Below are 19,553 nucleotides of genomic sequence, written 5' to 3'. Positions count from 1 at the left end.
GGAGTGTGCATGACACGGAGTATGATCCTGCACAGAACTTCCCCATGGAAAGTCCCACAGAGATCTACAACACAGAGAGAGGCAAGTGAACAGGGCTGGTTATTCATCTTATGGGTGGCTCACCTCATTGAAATCACCCACTCTGGGGATGTGGTTTTTCCTGGTCTTTCCCAGGACTGCTCCGGAATTGGAGATCACCACGGCTGTATTCCACAAAACGTCCCCATGCTCGCTGTCTCGTTCCAGAATGGGAGACACCACCACCATGTCATGGTTCTTCGCCAGCTGGAAAAATGATAAATATAGCAGAGTCCCACTTTCAAACCAATTGTTGTAGTTTTTTATTGAAGAAGAATTTAATGATCCTACTAAATCATTAGGCTTGGGTCAGAGCAATCACTTGCATTTGTTGTTTGGAACACTAAATACCCTGATGTCCATGCTTTGCTAAATAAGAATCATATTGTCCTGTGCACAGTTGGTGGTATAGTAAAATGGTGCAGCTGCTCTGGAAAACCATATGGGAGTTCCTCAAAAAATTAAACAAGAATTACCATTTGATCTGGCAATCCTAATCCTGGGTATACATCCAAAAGGATTGAAAGCAGGGTCTCAAAGAGATTTGCAAACGCATATTCATTGCAGCATTATTCACAATAGCAAAGAGGTGGGAGCAACCCAAGTGCCCATCAATGGGTGAATGGATAAACGAAATGTGGCACATCCACACAACGGAGTATCATCCAGCCTTAGATGCCATGGTTCTGTGTTACACATGGATGAACCTTGACGATATTATGCTAAATGAAACAAGTCAGTCCCCAAAAGACAAATACTGTATGATTCCACTTGTGTAAGGTATTTAGAGTAGTCAAATTCACAGAAATGGAAAGTACAATATTAATAGAATGGTGGTTGCCAGGGACTGGGGGAACGGGGAGCTATTGTTTAACGGGATAGAGTCAGATTTGCAAGATGCAAAAGTTCTGGAGATCTGCATAACGTGAATATACTTTACACTACTGAACTGTACACTTAAAAATGGTTAAAATGGTACTATATATACATATATATCACCACTTTAAAAGAGAATAAAAAGAATAATCAAACTTCTTATCTATACCAAAAATAAATTTCTTTGGCATCAAATTCCTTTTGTCTCAAGTAAGAACATCAATCCCTGGTGACCACAGGATGAGCAGCCCAGTGGGTCATTTGTCCTCTACTCTAATTAGCCATCATGATCTCTGGCCTTAACAGGACAGGGGAGAGGCATGCTCTGAAGGCAACACTAGGAGCCACGCTAAGGGCAGCCTCAGGTCCCTGTGGAAGCAGAGTGTCTCGGCACCAGCTCTTTCACCCTCTTCCTCCAGCCCTGGCTCAGGCTTATCATCTGCAAAAGTCCCCTAACCAGTCTCCTTCCTCTTTTTTCCATAGCAAGAAATCAACAACCTGGTGAATGAGAGATTTTTTTCCTTTACAGCCTAAGAACACCGATACTTGGAATCACAAATGAGTATTGATAAAGTCATCATGATTATAGCTCTGCTCCAAAAGCCCCTAAGTGTATATATAAAACCTGAAAGAGAATACAAAGAAATGAAAAGAGTTCTTTTGTTAGAGGTGAAAATAAGGATAAATGACCATTCGTCACCTCATGGGTTTTCTGGTAACAGTTTTATTAAGATATAATTCACACAGCATAAGATTCACTTTAAGATTGGTCAAGTACAGTAGTGAGAGGTGGGAAAGAGCAGAACAAGGAGTCGCTCTTTTGAAGCGTGCAATTCAGTAGTATTCAGGATATTCACAGAGTTGTCCAGCCTTCACCACCATCTAATTTTAGAAGATTTTCATCACCCTAAATGGAAACTTTGTACCCATTAGCAGTCACTCCCTTCCTCCCTCACCCCAGCCTCTAGCCACCACTAATCTGCTTTCTGTCTCTATGGATTTGCCTATTCTGGACAGTTTATATAAATGGGATCATACGACATACATTATGAGGTTTTAATGAAGAAAAATCAAAACCAATTTGTACGCTGATGAGACACAGGCCATGCATCGAAGCTTCTGTGACTCAAGCAAACTGCAGTGCAGCTTGCAGAGCTCTGGATGAGGAACTGGCTTCTCTGGTCCCTGAATGCCAGCTCTGCCACTTGCCAGCTGCGGGACTTGCTACAAAAGTCACCTCCGACCACCCTCCCTGGGCTGCAGCTCCCTTGCCTGAAAATGCTACTAATGGCCCTTCTGGAGCCTTACACTCTCCAATTTTAAGAGTACGCTAAAAAAAAAAAAGTGGCAAATAGTCTTATCTAATCTCATCTAGCAAAACAAGCACCAAACAGGCGCATTTTCCATGGTGAAAGGCCAAACCCAGCAGTTGTGGACATGCTCTGTGACTTGCACATATTTGGCAGCTGCTGCCAGAGGCGCAGTTAATGTCTTACCTTCTGACAGAATCTGGTGGTGGGCCCATCCTCTGCTGACTCAGCAAATTCTGTCCAAGGCAGCTTCTCTCTCGTACAGAAGGCAAAGGGCATAGCTATAAATAGGAGAAAGGGCAGAACTATATCCAGCATGCACAGCCTCTGAGGGGGGCTCCTCAGCCCAGCAGCAGGTGGTCACTGCATGAGAATATAGTCTCAGGAGTGCCACGGCCTGGCTTCCGGGTCCTGTTCCTGGCTGTGGGCACTAGGCAGCCCTTACCTCTGGGCTTCATGGCAAAACGAGGGGCTGGGCCAAATGTCTTTCCCAAAGTCTTTTTTTTTTTTTTTGAGACGGAGTCTCGCTCTGTCGCCGGGACTGGAGTTCAGTGGCCAGATCTCAGCTCACTGCAACCTCTGCCTCCCGGGTTTACGCCATTCTCCTGCCTCAGCCTCCCGAGTAGCTGGGACTACAGTCACCCACCACCACACCCGGCTAATTTTTTTGTAGTTTTAGTAGAGACGGGGTTTCACCGTGTTCGCCAGGATGGTCTAGATCTCCTGACCTCGTGATCCGCTCGCCTTGCCTCCCAAAGTGCTGGGATTACAGGCGTGAGCCACCACGCCTGGCCTCCCAAAGTCTTAAAAACAATTGCAGCAGGGACTTGAACAGATATTTGCACACTCATGTTTATAGGAACATTATTCACAATAGCCAAAAGATGGAAACAACCCAAGTGTCTTATCAACAGATGAACTGATAGGTAAAATGTGGTGTATATACACACAATGGAGTATTATTCAGCCCTCTTAAAAAGGGAAGACATTCTGATACATGCTTACAAGGATGAACCTTTAAGAATGTGCTAAGATACAAAACAAATGTTGTAGGAGTCTACTCATAGGAGGTATTTAGAGTAGTCAAATTCTTTTTTTTCTTTTTTTGAGACAGAGTTTTTGCTCTTGTTGCCCAGGCCAGAGTACAATGGCACGATCTTGGCTCACCGCAACCTCCCCCTCCCAGGTTCAAGCCATTCTCCTGCCTCAGCCTTCCCAAGTAGCTGGGATTACAGGCATGCGCCACCATGACCAGCTAATTTCGTATTTTTAGTAGAGATGGGGTTTCTCCACGTTGGTCAGGCTGGTCTTGAACTCCCGACCTCAGGTGATCTGCCCACCTCAGCCTTCCAAAGTGCTGGGATTACAGGCATGAGCCACCACACTCGGCCTAGAGTAATCAAATTCTTAATGACAGAAAGTAGAATAGCTGTCAGAGGTCAGAAGAGGGGATAATTGGGAGTTACTGTTTAATGGGTAGGGGTGTCCAATTGTGAATGATGAGAAAAGTTCTGGAGATCACGGTGATGATGGTTGCACAACAACATGAATGTATTTAATGCCACAGACTATACACTTAAAAATGGTTAAAATGGTAAATATTGTTATGTATATCTATATGCCACACACACAAAAAGTTTTTAATTGCCAAAGTTCCCAACCAGTAGATCTCCTGCTGTTGGCTACTCTGCAGGGTGGCAGGAGCTCCATTCACTCCTTGGGGAAAATATCAGAAGGCCACTGGGGATGACACTGGGACCCTCCCTCTTCCTAGTGACAAGGAGGTTCCTTCAGAAATAAAAAAAGCTACTCATTAATGATCCCACAAAAAGTTTGGGAACCACTGAACAGGATGAACATCTGCAAGGATTAATGCTCTTATTCTCATGATCTCTGGCCAGGCCCCACCAGGGGGCTAATTTGGTAGAAAATTTCATTCAACTCATTGGTTTTTGTTTGACTTTTTTTTTTTTTTTTCTCCAAACAGTAGGTATATAGACACAGAGTAACAGTTCAAAGATGCCGGTCATCTCCATGCACACCAGGTTCAGAGCAGTCTCCTATGCAGGGGACAGAGGGAAATCCGCTGGGGTGGGCCTTTGGGACCTTTGGCTGTGTGCCCTATGCTGCTCTACAGCCCAGCCACACATGGATATCTGCAGCGCGTGGAGTTACCTTTAGTACCTGCCAGTCGGCTGGTGTGAACAGTGCCTCACTGTGAGTAAATGTCTCCCATATCCCCAGTGAGGCTGAGTCCTTCACCACACATTCACCAGCCAGTCTAGATTCCTTCCCTACATTTTTTTGTTCATACCCTTTGCCTATTTCCTCCTGGGCTATTCGTCTTTTTCTTTTTCGATCTGGAGAACTGAATTCCTTGTCTGGACTAATTCAGTATACTCTGTAGATCTCCCACCTCACAATAACCCAAGTCCATTTCTTTCTTTCTTTCTTTCCTTCCTTCCTTCCTCCCTCCCTCCCTCCCTCTCTCCCTCTCTCCCTCTCTCTCTCTCTCTCTCTCTCTTTCTTTCTTTCTTTCTTTCCGTGTGGCTGGGCTGTAGAGCAGCACTGGGAACATAGCCAAAGGTTCCAAGGGCCCACCCCAGCAGATTTCCCTCTGTGGTTGGTTATATTGGGAGGCTGGAGGAGGTGGGGTCTGATTTGCATAGGGCCCAGGGGATTGGTTTGACCAGGTGTGACATTCAAGTAGCCTGCAAAAAACCTAGCCCTCCCACCTTAGTCCTTTAATATGCAAATGTGAGCTGAGCTGCCATGATGTCCTGAACATGTGTGAGTTATCTGGAGGTGGTCATGACACTTGGCACAGGTGGTGACAAAGAGAAGAGGACAGGAACCACCATGTTGGCCATGTTGGGTGGACCTAGTTTCTAATTGCTTGCATTTGCATATCAAAGCTTGCTGGCATGGCTCTTTAAGCCACCTGTTCGGTTAGAAAAGAAATGGTTCAGGGGTTGCTTCTTATTACAGGAAAATTTCCACTGAGAACCTTTACTCCTTTTACTCCTTTCTAGTTGCCTAAAAATTGTTTCTTTATAACTCTTGTATTCATAATAAGCAGCTCATCTCCAACATCCCTAAGCAGGTGTCACCCCCTTTATTTCACAGAGAAGGAAGAGAAGCCTCAGCCTCTCAATTCCTTCCAGTCCCAGGAAGCCTGGTCCTAAGAGTACCACAGTAAATATCTCACCAATGGCACCACCACCACCTTGCCGAGCAGGTGGTAGGCACTGCCAGCAACAGCCCTGGGGGCCTTGGTACCACGCTCAAGGCTCCCCAGGCTCGCCTTCTGTGAAGAGAGATAAATTATTTTAAGGAAGCCAACAGAAAAGCTGTTGAAAACAAAAATGCTCCTTAATGACCATTAATTCTCAGCTTTCAGAGCATTAGGAGTGAGTCAATTGCCCCCAGAGAATAAACGGCTTCTTTTCCTGTTTACACAACCACTCTAATGTAAACACACTTTCAAAAGAAGGATGTGGAAGGGGGGTTGGGTGAGGCTGGCTGCAAAGTCCCCACTACAGTTCTTCAACTAGAGGGGACAGGATTCCACATGCATTGACCCAACACCTGGCCCTCAGGCACTGCCAGACTAGAGGGAAGGAGATGAATTAGAACCTGGTGCGGCCACAAAACCTGGCAGTACAGAGTGGTCAGCTTTGCCTGGGGGAGTCCCCAGGGCCCCACAAAGGAGGGGTACCTGTGCTAGACTCATGGTCTAATGAAGAGTGAGAGTACAAAGGTAACAAAAAATAGGAAAACGACATGAACTTCTGGGACACAGACACATGTTTTTTCCTGAAACCCTATCAACATGACAGGAAAGCAATGTTCATGCAAAGGCATATACCCACAAGGACCGGGCACTGAGGGAGGGGAAACAGGAAGGCAGAGAGATGCAGGCAAATCTCTCAGCAGATCAGAGAAAACAGAGTCCGCTAGCAGTAGAGAAGGTCTCCTGCTTATCCAAAGCTCAGGACCCAGGTGGGGAAGCAGGGAAGGATGATAAACAAGGACTGGTCAAAGGTCTATTTAAGAAGCAGTTAAGGGCCGGGCGCAATGACTCACGCCTGTAATCCCAGCACTGTGGGAGGCCAAGGTGGGAGGATTGCCTGGGCCCAGGAATTTGAGACCTGCCCAGGCAACACAGTGAGATCTCATCTTTACAAAAAAAAAAAAAATTCAAGAAAATTAGCCAGGTGTGGTGGCATGCATCTATGGTCCCAGCTACTCGGGAGGCTGGGACAGGAGGATTGCTTGATCCTGGGAGGTCGAGGCTGCAGTGAGCTGTGATTGCACCACTGTACTGCAGGCTCAGTAATAGAGTAAGACCATGTATCAAAAAAAAAAAAAAAAAATAGGAGGAAATACACAACAAAATTAGGATACTAGTTCAGGGTTCCCATATCCTAATAGTAGGACTGTCTAGAAAGAGAAAAAAGAGGAGAAAATAATGAATGAATGACATAATGCAAGAAAATTTCCTAGAGCGTCAGAATCCAAGTTTCTAGACTAAAAGAACCCACTAAGTGCCAAGAGTGGATTAAAATAGATATGCACAATTGAGTGTCATTATGAAATTGTAGAGTAGTGGTGAAAAAGAGAAACTCCTCCAGTCTTCCAGAGAAAAACAAATCATAGACAATGGGTCACAAATTTAAATGGCTGTGGATTACTCAACAATGCCCCAAAACTAGAAGACAATGGAACAACGTGTGTTCAAACTTTTGAAGGAAAATGATTTCTAACCTAAAATTTGATGCTTAACCAAACTATCAAGAAAATTGTAGAAGGAACATATTTTCAGATGGGCAAGGCCTCAAAAAGTTTACCTCTGATGTGTTCTTCCTCAGGGAACTACTGATTCTGAGAGTCCCTAGCTAAATGGGGGCTCCAGTACCAGAGCAGCTGGCAACCCAGCAGTAACAGGAAATGAAGGGAGCTGGACGTGGTCTCTACAGTGTGCCTTTCACAGGATACATCTTGTACATGGTGGACAGCCTAATGCCTGTCTGTCCAACCTGTGACCGGTGGTCCCTCATACGTGAAACTTGTTTATACTGGTAGATGCTGTGTGGCTCTTGCCTGACCTGTCCCTGCCTGACTACCACTCTGGCACTAGGAGTCCAACTTATCCCAGGGAAAACCCAGCCCGGGGCAGCCCCTGGTTCTTCTCATGGAAGGTGCAAATTCAACACACCATCGCAATAGGAAACAAGTTTGAAGATTTTTACTTACAGATCCTAGGCAAGGAGAGTGCCATGAGTCAGAAGGGCAGTCCTCTGTCCCCAGGTCAGATGAGGCAGAAATGAAGAGTCAGAGAGAGTGTGGGCCAACTAGCAGTACACATAATGACTAAGATGTGGTCACCTTAAGTTAATGGCCAAATGCCTGGATGGTCCATTTAAAGGAAGCAGCAGGAAAGTGGACAGCCCAGGTGGCTGGCGGGAGAGAGGTCTCTTAAGTTCTTACCTCTGGCCACTTGGCTTGAGCCATTTGGGTGTGGCGTAGAACTGGAAACTGTGTCCAGGGTGACTGAGCCCTGCCTCTGGTATGACAGAGTTAAACTTGTATTCAACATGAATGCTGAGGCAACATAAATCTATAAGGATCTACCACACTACACTACTAAAATGAGGGCATAAACCAAGAAAGACGAAGCTGTGGGAACAGAGAAACACAAGAGCAAGGCAAAGGGATTCCCCAGAGTGATGGTGAGGGGGGATCCCAGGACAACTGTGTGGCCAGCAGAGGGGGCACCTGATTCAGCCCACAGCAGTCACAAGGCTCCGGGGCAGATTCCTTGGAGGAAATGAAACTGATAGACTGTTTGATGCGTCTAAAACACATTAAGGAGATTTAGGAATTGATAGAAAGTTTGAGGTTGAATGCGTGGCAAGTAGAAAACGAAGCAAACTCTAGGGAAAACAGAAAATAATTCAGGAAAAGAAATCAAAGTTCAGCCTGAGCAACATAGTGAGATCTCCATCTCTACAAAGTTTTGTTTGTTTGTTTTGTTTTGTTTTTCAATTAGCTGGGCATGATGGTGTGCACCTGTGGTCCCAACTACTTGGGAGGCTGAGGTGGGAGGATTGCTTGGGCCTGGGGTCAAGGCTGCAGTGAGCTATGATTGCACCACTGCACTCCAAGCCTGGGTGACAGAGTAAGACCTTGTCTCAAAAAAAAAGAAAAAGGAATCCAAGTTGACAAAACGGCTGGGGGGATAGAAGAACAAGGACACATGTATGTTGAAAGGCCAGGAGGAGGCAGGAAAGGGCTAACACTGACGTATTCCATAGGGGGAAGTCAATAGGTGATGCAAAACTAAAAAATTAGGAAGTAGCAACACTAACAAAGGTAAATTCCAAAGGAACTAGCTCAGTGTTGATGCTGGGGATAACAGCTATTTTTTGGTAACAGACCTTGTAGACCCACCTGACTCTAAACTATGAGCATGTATAACTCTGATAAAAATAAAAACCACAAAAGTACATGGTGCAAGAAATGTTTAGATAGGGGGGCTGGCTCTGGGCTGAGAGCTGAAGGTAAAGAAGTCCTGGTTAGGAGGGCACAGGAGACCAGCCAGAGGGAATTACAAAAGTCAGGGGTGGGCTGCCAGAGGCTTGGACCAGGTGGTGGTAGAGAGATGGGGAGGAGTGAATGGATTCAGAACGATGTGGGAAAACTGATGGGCTCAGACAACAGCCTGGTGCGTAACAGTAGGAAGGCCGGGGTTCCTGGTGATGTGGACAGAAAACCTTTCCATGGATGAGAAAACAAAGGAGATTCTTTAAAAGTCAGGCAGCAGACACTCTTGGCAACATGGAGAGAATACACAATTGTTTGAAGGCAGCAGAGAAAGCACCATAAAAAAGACTCACTCCATGCTTCCTGGAAACAGATGATGTTGACTCCACACATTGCAGCCACCTCTACGATAGCCTTTATGCGTCTATGAAGGGCAGAGACCTGAGAATTTAAAAAGGATTAGAATCCATTTAGTTCTATTGGTAAGGCAATTTTTAGGATCTCATCCTAATGCATATGGAACAATCAATGCCCACCTGGGCAGGTATGAGGAGTAGGGTGGGGAGGTTCTATATTTGGTTATCTCCTGATGTCCAAAATCTGCATGAAAAGCTGGAGGTGCAGAGGCTCTGGGGTCACAGACACTTTGACACTGCCTCAGTTTCCTCATCTGGTAATGGGGAGACTGCCACCTGACCTGTGGGGTTGCTGAGAGGCAGGGATGAGGATGGTGCTGCTTCTGGTTCAGGACCCACGCTCACACCATCTCCCAGGTCAACCATCCCCTTGGCCTGGGACTCCGCTCTCCACTGTCCTGCCTTCAGAGGCAAGCCTTGTCCCGCACTTATCCTACTTGTTCTACTTATCCTGTGTGTATCCTATCATGGAATGCCTCGCCTCTCTAGCTCTTTTAAATCCCTGTGCTTTGGTGTGTGCTGTGCCCTGGGCCAGGAATGTACTTCCCTCCTCCCACCTAATCTTCCTGGAGGTGTTATCTATGTCACGTGTCGCCCCTCTGTGGGCCTCTGCAGACTCTCACAGTTGTGGGCCAAGTGTTAAGGTAACTCGGCATCCCCTGGCCTTCGGGAGCCATCGTGTGCCACTGCTTTCATTGTGTGCCACTCTTCCTCTGGTGTTTTGTCACTCCTAGGACCCCACAGGTTCCTTAGGGATAGGAAGAAAGCAACCTCATCGTCTACTTGTCCTTGGCACAATGCCTGGCTCCCAGGAGACATTCAAAAGTGTTTGTTCAAAGACAGACCAAAGGAACCAGGCTGAAAACCCAGAGTGCACAAACTCTTTACAAGGCCTATAGTCTCCTCTTTTGAGAGGCTGTGTACCCCACGGCTTTGTGGATATTTGCTGACAGCATCAACCCCACAAATACACATTTGCTTGGCGTTAGCAAAGCTTTTTGCTAACTGTGTGGGTGAAAAAAACATAGCTGGTCCTACGACTTGACAGTCTGGGATGATAGAGGGGACATATCCACAGAACAAGAATCCAGACACAAAAAGTGAGGGAACTGAGAACCAGACATCTGTGAATCCAACAAAAGGAAAAGAAGGACCAATGTGAATCATGATGCAGAACCAAACCTGGAATCCAAGAGACCTTAGGTTTCTCCAGAATCCCTAAGAATCCTCAAACACCCTGTATCCTGAGGAAACCTGTATAGGGAAATCCCTGAAAGTTTGAGCAGCTGGAGGAATGCTGTGGAGAAGTGTATAAAACAAACCACCTGTGCCTGTGACAGTATTTTTTTTTTTAGGGAGATACAAGATGCTGTCACCTTTATTTACTAACTCTGAGGTCATAAGCAAATGCCTATCTATTCCTGTAAGCCCGCAGGTACCACAGCTGACAGACTTCTGGGTATAGCGAGTCCCCGCCCTGAGGATTAAGGCAGAAGAACACATGGACAGACGGTCCTGACCAGTGTGTGCTGGCTGGCTGCCTCTTGGCAGGCAGCTGAGAGGCAGCGTCCCGTGGAGAGCACAAGCAGGCCAAAAGGGCACCCTCCTGGTTGGCAAATGGAGCTTCAGATCAATAGCTGGAAAGAAGTGGAAAGATCAGAGAGAAGGAGAGAGAGACAGAATAAGAACAAGAAGGCAGAAGAGCCAGAGATGCAGGCTGGAGGGCTGTGGGGAGGCCAGGGCAGGAGCATCTCTGCTACTGCTCAAGGGATCCAAGCCTGCAGACCTGGAGTATGTGGCCAGCCAGGGTCTGCGGGTGTGCTCCAAAGGGCGAGCCACAACCCCGTTTGTGTATTTATTATGGTCAAAAGAGTCTGTACCTGTTCTGCGACAGGTGCATCTGCGGGGAGGGGGGTTCTGTTCTGAACCAGCCCCACATGCACAATGCGGGGTCGTCTCAGCTGCTCCTTCGCCGCTTCAAAGGCATATCCCTGCAGTTCAAAGTCTTCTCTGGAGGCGGCTTCGAAAGCTTCCCTGGGCAGATCAAGTTTCCTAGATGGGCAGGAAAGAAGAGGGAAAGTGATTTTGATGCAGTCTGTTCCACTTAAAATCCCTCTCCCATTTCCTGTAGTTATTTATCAAAGAGGTGAGGATGTCCTGGCTAGAAGGTGATCAGTGCCAGGGCCCAAGGGAGCTGGGGAGCAGGGGAGTCCAGCCATGACCGAACACTACACTGAACCTGGACTTTACCTGCAGTTGGCAGGGAGACCTCAGCAGAGAGGCAGCACAGTTAGGCCTGGCAACAGGGAAGCCAGTCAAGAGGTTGGTGTTTAGACTTGCTGAAATCAGGGTAGGAATTAAAGTCCTGGCAGTCAGCACAGAAAGGAGGGAATAGATTCTCAAAAGTGTTTCTGAACCAAAATCAGGGCTATGCTGAGCCTACAGTGTGAGGCAGGTTGTGGGAGCAGAGAAGGGCTTGGAAAATGAGGCTCAGGAGACAGGCTGGTTGGAGAGGCCATGACCTGGGACCATATGGATGACCTTGTGGTGAATAAAGACCCTGGCCACTCTGTCCTGCTGCTTCTGCTGGGGGAGGCCAGTTCCACACCTGGTGTTGGGTGGGCTTGGTGGGGCCCAGGTGTTCAGATGGAAGCCCTAAATGCTCATCCACATTTGTAGTTTATTAACAAAGGCTAGAGAATTAGTTATAAAACACTTCACTGAAGTGACCATTGGCCGAACAGCAAATAACTCCTGATGCCTGTTGCACACCCAGAGGTGAAACCCATAGAGGCATGCGATGGGACACGGCCCCTGACCAGGAAGAGCTTACCATCTAAGGGCAAGATGATTATGAAATACCCAGAAAACACATCAAAAAATAACCTGACAGCCATTATCTAATAATAATATTTCTCTCCTACTTTAAATCACTTTCTTAGAGACATTTCTTTCAAAATCACAGCCCTGTCAGCCCAAGCCCCCTGTCGCCGCCCCCTGCCAGGCACTTTCCATGTGATGGCCCTGACAGCTCTGAGTTCGGTTCCGCCCCTGACAATCAGCCTGCTTTTCAAGTAGTCAAGGTTCCCTTCACTCCAGCAGGTTAGAAATAGCAGCAGTGCCCACACCGTGCCTCTCCTTGCTGTGACTGCCTTAGACAGCCCTCCCACCCTCCAGCGGAAGGGCGCTCCTGCAGGCCTCAGCCTCAGGGCAAATCCCCTCTGGTGGACATAATCACGCAACTTTCCAGGATATGTGTGTGGGTAGACACCGGGAGAAAAAGGAGCAAGGTTTATGTGTTTATTTCCTCGAAGGCCTGTGGGCCTGGGAGCCAGACAGCCCTTTGAGAGTGTCCTGGTGAGCTCTGCCTGGCCTCTCAGCCTGTAGTCTCACAGCAGGAAGATGTCAGGTGAAGAGCTCGTCTTGGGTGTGGAAACATGGCTATAACCATCACCTAGCTGAAGTCTCTCTCCCCATCTTCCCACCATGCATAATCTCCATTACCTACCCTTCTTCCCCCAAGTGGTGTCTCCGCCTGGCCAGCCCCGAGGCTGCCCACCTCCTCATCCCCAGCTCCCTGCGAGCTCATTCTAAGCCAAGGCGATACAGGAGAGGCCGCTCCACCCTCCAGGACAGCCACCTTTGGGGCTCTACCTCTTCCCAGCCACTCCTGTCTACTATCTGGGCACCACCTGTTAGGCCTCTCTGCCCTTTCATTATCCAAGACAGTCCATCACCACATCCTACACAGCTTCATCTGGAGAACCTAACCAACTCTCAAGCCATACCTTGTGCAGACACAGTCAATGATGTGCTGTGTCCACCGAAAGGCCTGGTACGGGAGATGCAGTGGACCACTGGGATGGACTGAATACTTATGTCTGCCCCAAAGCCATATGTTGAAATCCTAATCTCCAATGTGATAGGGTTCTTTGGGAGGTGATTAGGTCATGAGGGTAGAGTCCTCATGAATGGGATTAGTGCTTTTTTAAAAGACGCCCTGAGAGGGGGTGCTTGCTTCCTGTACCATGTAAGCACACAGTGAGAAGGCACCATCTACGAACCAGGAAGTGGGTCCTCACCAGACACCAGATCTGCTGTGGCACCTTGATCTTGGATTTGATAGCATTCAGAACCGTGAGGAATAAATTTATGTGGTTTAAGACAGGGAGAGCGACCACAGCCAGGTGTTGGTTACAGCCAGGTTTGCACACTCAGACAAGAGCTCTCCCACCTGACATCTTCCTGATGTGAGACCACAGGCTGAGGACAGGGCTCACTAGGACATTCCCAAAAGGCCATCCAGCTACCAGGCCCACAGGCCTTTGGGGAAACAGACACACAGACCCTTCTCCTTTTTCTCCCTGTGATTGCCCACAAGTACTGGGAAGCCTGTGGTATTTTGTTATAGCAGCTCAAAAGTACTAAAACAAGCATCAATCAATCAGCCACTGCCCAGGAGGACAAGACCAGCAAATGAGTCACAACCTCACAGATGGCCTTATGCTGCCACTGCCCGCCCTGGTCCCTATAGTTGGCTTTCAGACCCTCTATCCCTTACCCTGCTACTGAGGCCTCCTCGCATCAGGGCTTTCCTTCAAACTTCAAGGAGTAAAGCCCATCACTTCCCATCCTAGCCCCACCATGCCCTTCAGGGCCCCCACCTCTCCCACCCAGGGTCAGGCAGATCTCGCCAGAGGACACCAAGTTCCTGCCTCCGCAGCAACCTCTCAATTCTGGAACTTCATCTTTCTACCTCTGATGGCTCTTTACCATCAGTGCTTTAAATAATTAAACTAGAGCTCTTTTACAAAAGAAACACATGCTCATGGTGGGGGTGAATCAAACAGTGGGAAAAGGTATAAAATAAAAAATAAATTCCCCTTTCTATCCCACCCCTAGTCCCAAAACTCAGAGGCAACCCTTCTTAACAATGTTTTATGTTTCTTTCCTATTTTCCTATGTGTATGCATTACAAATACAATGGCATCATTCCGTATTTTCTGTTCTTCAACTTGCCTTTTTCACTTAATACACATAGCTTGGACGTCTTTCCTCACTAGTACCTATAGACCTCCATATCCATCACTGAAGCTGTTAAAGAGTCTCTCCCACTGAACAACAGAAGGGGACTGGGGAGGGAGAGAAGGAGAGGAAGAAAGAGAAAGAGGGACAGTGCTCCACACATGTCCACATGTTTACTCACTTGCTCTCTCTCCCTGCTGCCTAGGGAGCTTCCACACATACTTCCCCGTCAGCTCAGGTCTCACCTCCTGGCCCCATCTCAGGAACTGCCACCAGCCTTATCATGGCTAAATCCAGCAGACTTCCTGCTGTCCTCACCCGCTAGACATTTCTGAGCCATCTGATGCTTCTTTCCCTGTCTTGCCCCACAGTCCTCACCTCCAGAATCTCCCACAAAGTATCTTTCTCTGACTCCTTGAATATCCGGGTTTTCCAGCATTCTCTCCAGTCCCCTCTTTTGTATCTGCTCCTCCTCCACCTGGAATGACCATCTCCAGGGCAGCTCAACAAGCCCAGCCTCTCCCACCTGAGGCCCATCTCCACATAGCGAATAGCCCCTGGGTTATTTCCACCTGCACACCCTGAAGCTACTGTAGCAGGTTGAGCTGTGTCTCCATCCTGACACCTGGAACCTGTCATTGTGATTTTATTTGGAAAAAGGGTCTTCCCAGACGTAATTAAGATCAAGATCTCAAGATCATCCTGGATTATCCAAGTAAGCTCCAAATTCAAAGACGTGTATGTGTTTGAGACAGGGCCTTGATCTGACTCCCAGGCTGGAGTGCAGAGGAGAGATCTTAGACTGCAGCCTCAACCTCCCAGACTCAAGTGATCCTCCTGCCTCAGCCTGCCGTGTAGCTAGGACTACAGGTGCATGCTACCATGCCTGGCTATGTTTTTCTTAACATTTTATAGAGATGGGGTCTCACCATGTTGCTCAGGCTGGTCTCAAACTCCTGAGTTCAAGCAGTCCTCCAGCCCTGGCCTCCCAAAGTGCTGAGATTACAGGTGTGAGCTACTGCACCCTCCTCAAAGACAAGAGACACCACAAGAGAGATACAGGGACAACGGGAGAAGGCCAAGAAAGAGGCAGACTGGCTGTCACAACCTAAGGAAAGCCAGGAGCCACCTGAGGCTAGAAAAGACAAGGGAGGATTCTCCCCTAGGATCTTTGGAGGGAACACGGCCCTGCTGACACCTTGGTCTTATACTTGTGGTCTTCAGAACTGTGAGAATAAGTTTCTGTTGTTTCAAGCCACCCAGTTTGTGATAAATTGTTACAGCAGCCCTAGGAACTAAACAACACTCAAACGCAACCTGTCCAAAGATGCTCCTCATCACATGAGTCGACCGGCCATCTGAGAGTCCAAGCCAGAAGCCGGCAAGATCCTCACTGCCACAGCTGTTATCCTCATTGGCTCACTGTCCACTGACCTCCCTGAAACCTCTGGAAGCCTTCTGTCTCTCCACTCCCAGGTACTCTGTTCACATCAGGCCTCTCATCTTCCACCTACTTTTTTCCAGGCTAGTCTTTTTTCCTTTCCTTAAATTTAAGCTTATCCAGTCCTTATTCCAGGTCATTCTTCGCTCAGCCACCAGGTCAAACTCTTCAAAGGCTCTGCCATTATCGGGACACAGTTCTGCTGCCTCAGAGACCCTAAGAGCTACCTGCCACTCCTGCCTCCTCTCTCAGGTCTTCCTCAGGAGAGCACTCAATGACTAACCCTCTCACAAACACAGTCTCTAAATGGACATGTCCCCTGGTATGTGGGGACATGTACCCTTGCTGTCTCCCCTAGGATGTAGCTCAGGCATGATGCTCTGGGAAGCCTTCCTGATGTCCCTCCAACCCCAAACACACAAACTCTCTCAAGCTCTCCCTGCCTCCTCCTCACAGTGTAAGGCAACCATCAAAAGATGGAAAGCCCTCAAGGGCAGGAACCATGACTTATCCCAGTGCCAGTGGCCAAGACTAAGTGCTCAATGAATGCTTGCTGACTGAATGACTGCTTCTTGGTTCTGGTTGTCTTAAAATGGAAAGTCGATGTTCTCTGGGGATTTCATCGGCCACAGGCAAAGGCCCATTTGGCTAATTCACTGAGCAAACATTTACTAAGCATTGTAAGTGGGCGAAGAGGTGGTCTTGTGTGAAGCACATTGGGAGTCAGATCCGAGGGGCTTAAGGGCTTCAGGTCCACTGGACCTTCACAGAGGTAGCTGTGTCCAAATCAGACTTAGAGGAGTTTATAGGAATTTAAGTGGGATTAGAGTTTTTAAATGAGCCGTAATTTTTTTATCTTCAGTTCGAAATGCCATTCATGGCCAAATCCCACACATTAGCAAGGACAGAGTAAGTACAAAGGTTTATACCTTAGGGATAAAAGCTGAAAGGGCTAAATGCTGAGAAGAACAGAGCAAGAAAAGAGGGTAGGAAAAGGAGCCACTTAGTTATTGTGAGCCCTAGGATGAAGCCTGGCAGTGATTGGTCAAGAGAGACAGCTGTCTCCCATTTCACCAGCAATTATCATCATCCCTCCTGCTCTGGAGTGACCCAAATGCTTAGATAAAATCCCTCTTGCATGTGCTGACCTCAGTCCTTCTCCAGAATGTGCCCCAGCCAATCACCTTTATGGGAAACTGACCTATCTTCTCCTAAGACTCTTCCCCTTTCTCTCTCCCTGGCACCCACATGCTGTCTTTTTTACCAGGAAGACATGCCCACCCCACTCTTAGAATAAACTAATTCCCATCCCTAGAAGCATAAGACACCTCTTGCTTTATTTAAGACATTTTCCTTAGGAGTCTCAAATCTAAGACACTTCTCAAGGACTAGTCTTTACAGATGCAGTGGAAATAGGAGCATGAGTGTATTCACTGGGAGGGGCCTTAAAGGTCACCCAGCCCTTTGGATATGAAGAGCCCTTTCTGACAAAGTTCTCTACTACCTCACTCCCAAAAAGCAGCTGTTCTAACTTCATCATCCACTAGCTGTGAAAACACCCTTGGATCTGAGGTCTAGCCTCCCTGCAGTAACTCCATAGCAGCTGTGGCTGGGAACCACCAATCCAATCAACACCTTCAGTTACCAGTAAACTGCTCTGGTTCCTGCTGCAGGGTCACTGCCACAAGGTCATGGAGCCCGCAGACTGGCTGGACTCGGGGAGATAGGGAGCCCACAAATGAGCAAGGAAGTGGAAGGAGAATTAGTCAGGGGCTGCATGCAGTCAGAGTTTGGATTTCATCCTAAGAGCCCAGGAAATTCCTTACAGAGTTTTATGCACAAAGGAACAACAGGATACGATTTTTTTTTTTTTTTTTTTGAGACGGAGTCTCGCCTTGTCACCCAGGCTGAAGTGCAGTGGCGCGATCTGGGCTCACTGCAACCTCCGCCTCCTGGGTTCAAGCCATTCTCCTGCCTCAGTCTCCCGAATAGCTGGGACTACAGGTGTGTGACACCATGCCCAGCTAATTTTTGTATTTTTAGTAGAGACAGGGTTTCATCATATTGGCCAGGCTGATCTCAAACTCTGGACTTTGTGATCCACCCGCCTCTGCCTCCCAAAGTACTGGGATTATAGGCATGAGCCCCCGCGCCAGGCCAACAGGATATGATTTACATATTAAAGGGATCCTCTGGTTGCTGCAGGTAAGAAATGCACTGAAGAGAAACAAGAGTGGAAGGGGAAGTATCTTTCTCTTTTCTTTTTTTCTTCTTTTTTCTTTTTTGAGACAGAGTCTCACTCTGTCACCCAAGCTGGAGTGCAGTGGCAGTGATCTCTGCTCACCACAAGCTCTGCCTCCCGGGTTCAAGCCATTCTCCTGCCTCAGCCTCCCAAGTAGCTGGGACTACAGGCGCCCGCCACCTCGCCCGGCTAATATTTTGTATGTTTAGTAGAGACGGGGTTTCACCGTGTTAGCCAGGATGGTCTCGATCTCCTGACCTCGTGATCCGCCCGCCTCAGCCTCCCAAAGTGCTGGGATTACAGGCGTGAGCCACTGAGCCCGGCCGGAAAGTATCTTTTTCAGCTTTGTGGACACAGTGTCCAGCAGCACACAGCCCTCAAAGTCCTGGTGATGCACACAGCTTGCAGGGAGTGGAAAAACTAGCGCCCATAGCTTGCCAGTGGGAAACGTTCCCTCGCCAACTAAATGCAGACAGCCTCTATTTCCAAGAGTCAGCCAGAGGTCAGGTCACAGCAGGAAGGATGGTCTGGGCCGGACAATCAGTACACCTGCTGGGTGCTCTGGTTGGAGACAGTGATCCAGCCAGACACCCAGAAGACAAGCCCGGCTCCATGGAGGAGGGTTGGGACGGCCACAGAGAAAGCCCTGGAGAGTAAAATCCTGTCCTTTTCCTTCCAGTTCCGGGCAACGTGGGGGAGAAGAGATTTGTAAAGGTCACGCCAGGATTCTGCAACCCCCAAGGACCCCAGGGTTGTCCCATCAAGACCTACTATGGTCTCTACCCACCAACTCAGGACTTCTCACTGCCTCCCCTGAGCCCTTCAGACCCTGAGGCCCTCCCTGCCTGCTCCCCGAGACCCACACTCTGTGGCCCCAAGATCCCATAAGTTAGCCTCTGGGCTGCGGACCTGAGCTCCTTGCCATAGAGAACGCGCTTCACCTCCTGCAAGTCGGGGAGCGGTAGGTGCTTCTCCAAGCATTCCTCCAGCGACTTCCACTCAGCGCCGGCCATGGCCATGGTCCGCCAGGCCTTGTGTCCCCGCACGACCTGCCTGCCCTTTGCCCGCAGTGGGAGGAGGTGCCCAAGCCTGCTCAGGCGCTCTGGCCTTTTATCTCTTACTCTCGCTCCGGGCACAGCTCACGTAGGGACACGCCCCTTCCTCGCGCAGCCAATCTGCCCTCCAGGGCTTCGCGAGTGGGACCGCCCCTGGCCTTTAGCGCTCCTTCGGCACGTGCCAAGACACGTTCCTCTTGCCGCTTCCGCAGCACACCGCCAATCAGCGCTCCAGGGCCTCGCGTGGGTAGGGGGAGGAGGGATTCCCCCTTGCCCTTTGCCCCTTGCCTTCTGCCCTTTGCCCTTCGCCTCCCCTTTGGCACACGATGAGACATGCCCCTCCACAGGTGGGACAGTGGTGTCCCCTCCCGCCTCCCTCAGGGGCCCTCGCGCGGGTGCCTCCAAGTTCCACCCCTCACCTCCCCCTTGGTGTGGGGGCCGGACCCTGGAGAGGTCTTCAGGGAAGCCTGGGCGCGGCATCGGGGGGCTGCGGCGCGGGTCTGAGGTAAATGGTTGCAGCGGCAACCGCCAGGCAGGTCCCCTCCGGACCGGCGACCTCCAGTC

At 48.7% G+C, this 19,553-nt stretch overlaps 1 protein-coding gene across 2 annotated transcripts in view; it reads right to left on the bottom strand.

Moving 5' to 3' along the window:
- Positions 1 to 19,206, bottom strand: part of UPB1 (beta-ureidopropionase 1) — a 43,671-nt gene extending 24,465 nt beyond the window's left edge. For both annotated transcript variants that reach the window (XM_026449420.1, XM_026449419.1), the window contains exons 1-5: positions 18,844 to 19,206; positions 11,107 to 11,278; positions 9,164 to 9,251; positions 2,451 to 2,545; positions 124 to 285 (exon numbers count right to left, since the gene is read on the bottom strand). In XM_026449420.1, coding sequence (XP_026305205.1) covers positions 124 to 285; positions 2,451 to 2,545; positions 9,164 to 9,251; positions 11,107 to 11,278; positions 18,844 to 18,953 — 627 coding nt within the window. In that variant the 5' untranslated portion in view covers positions 18,954 to 19,206. The remainder of the gene's footprint in view (positions 1 to 123; positions 286 to 2,450; positions 2,546 to 9,163; positions 9,252 to 11,106; positions 11,279 to 18,843) is intronic.
- Positions 19,207 to 19,553: the final 347 nt, after the last annotated feature.

This window comes from Piliocolobus tephrosceles, chromosome 19 (genome assembly GCF_002776525.5).
Source record: "Piliocolobus tephrosceles isolate RC106 chromosome 19, ASM277652v3, whole genome shotgun sequence".
Taxonomy (NCBI): Eukaryota; Metazoa; Chordata; class Mammalia; order Primates; family Cercopithecidae; genus Piliocolobus; species Piliocolobus tephrosceles.
Note: the sequence above shows the minus strand (reverse complement) of the source record. Positions and strands in the feature narration are given on the sequence as shown.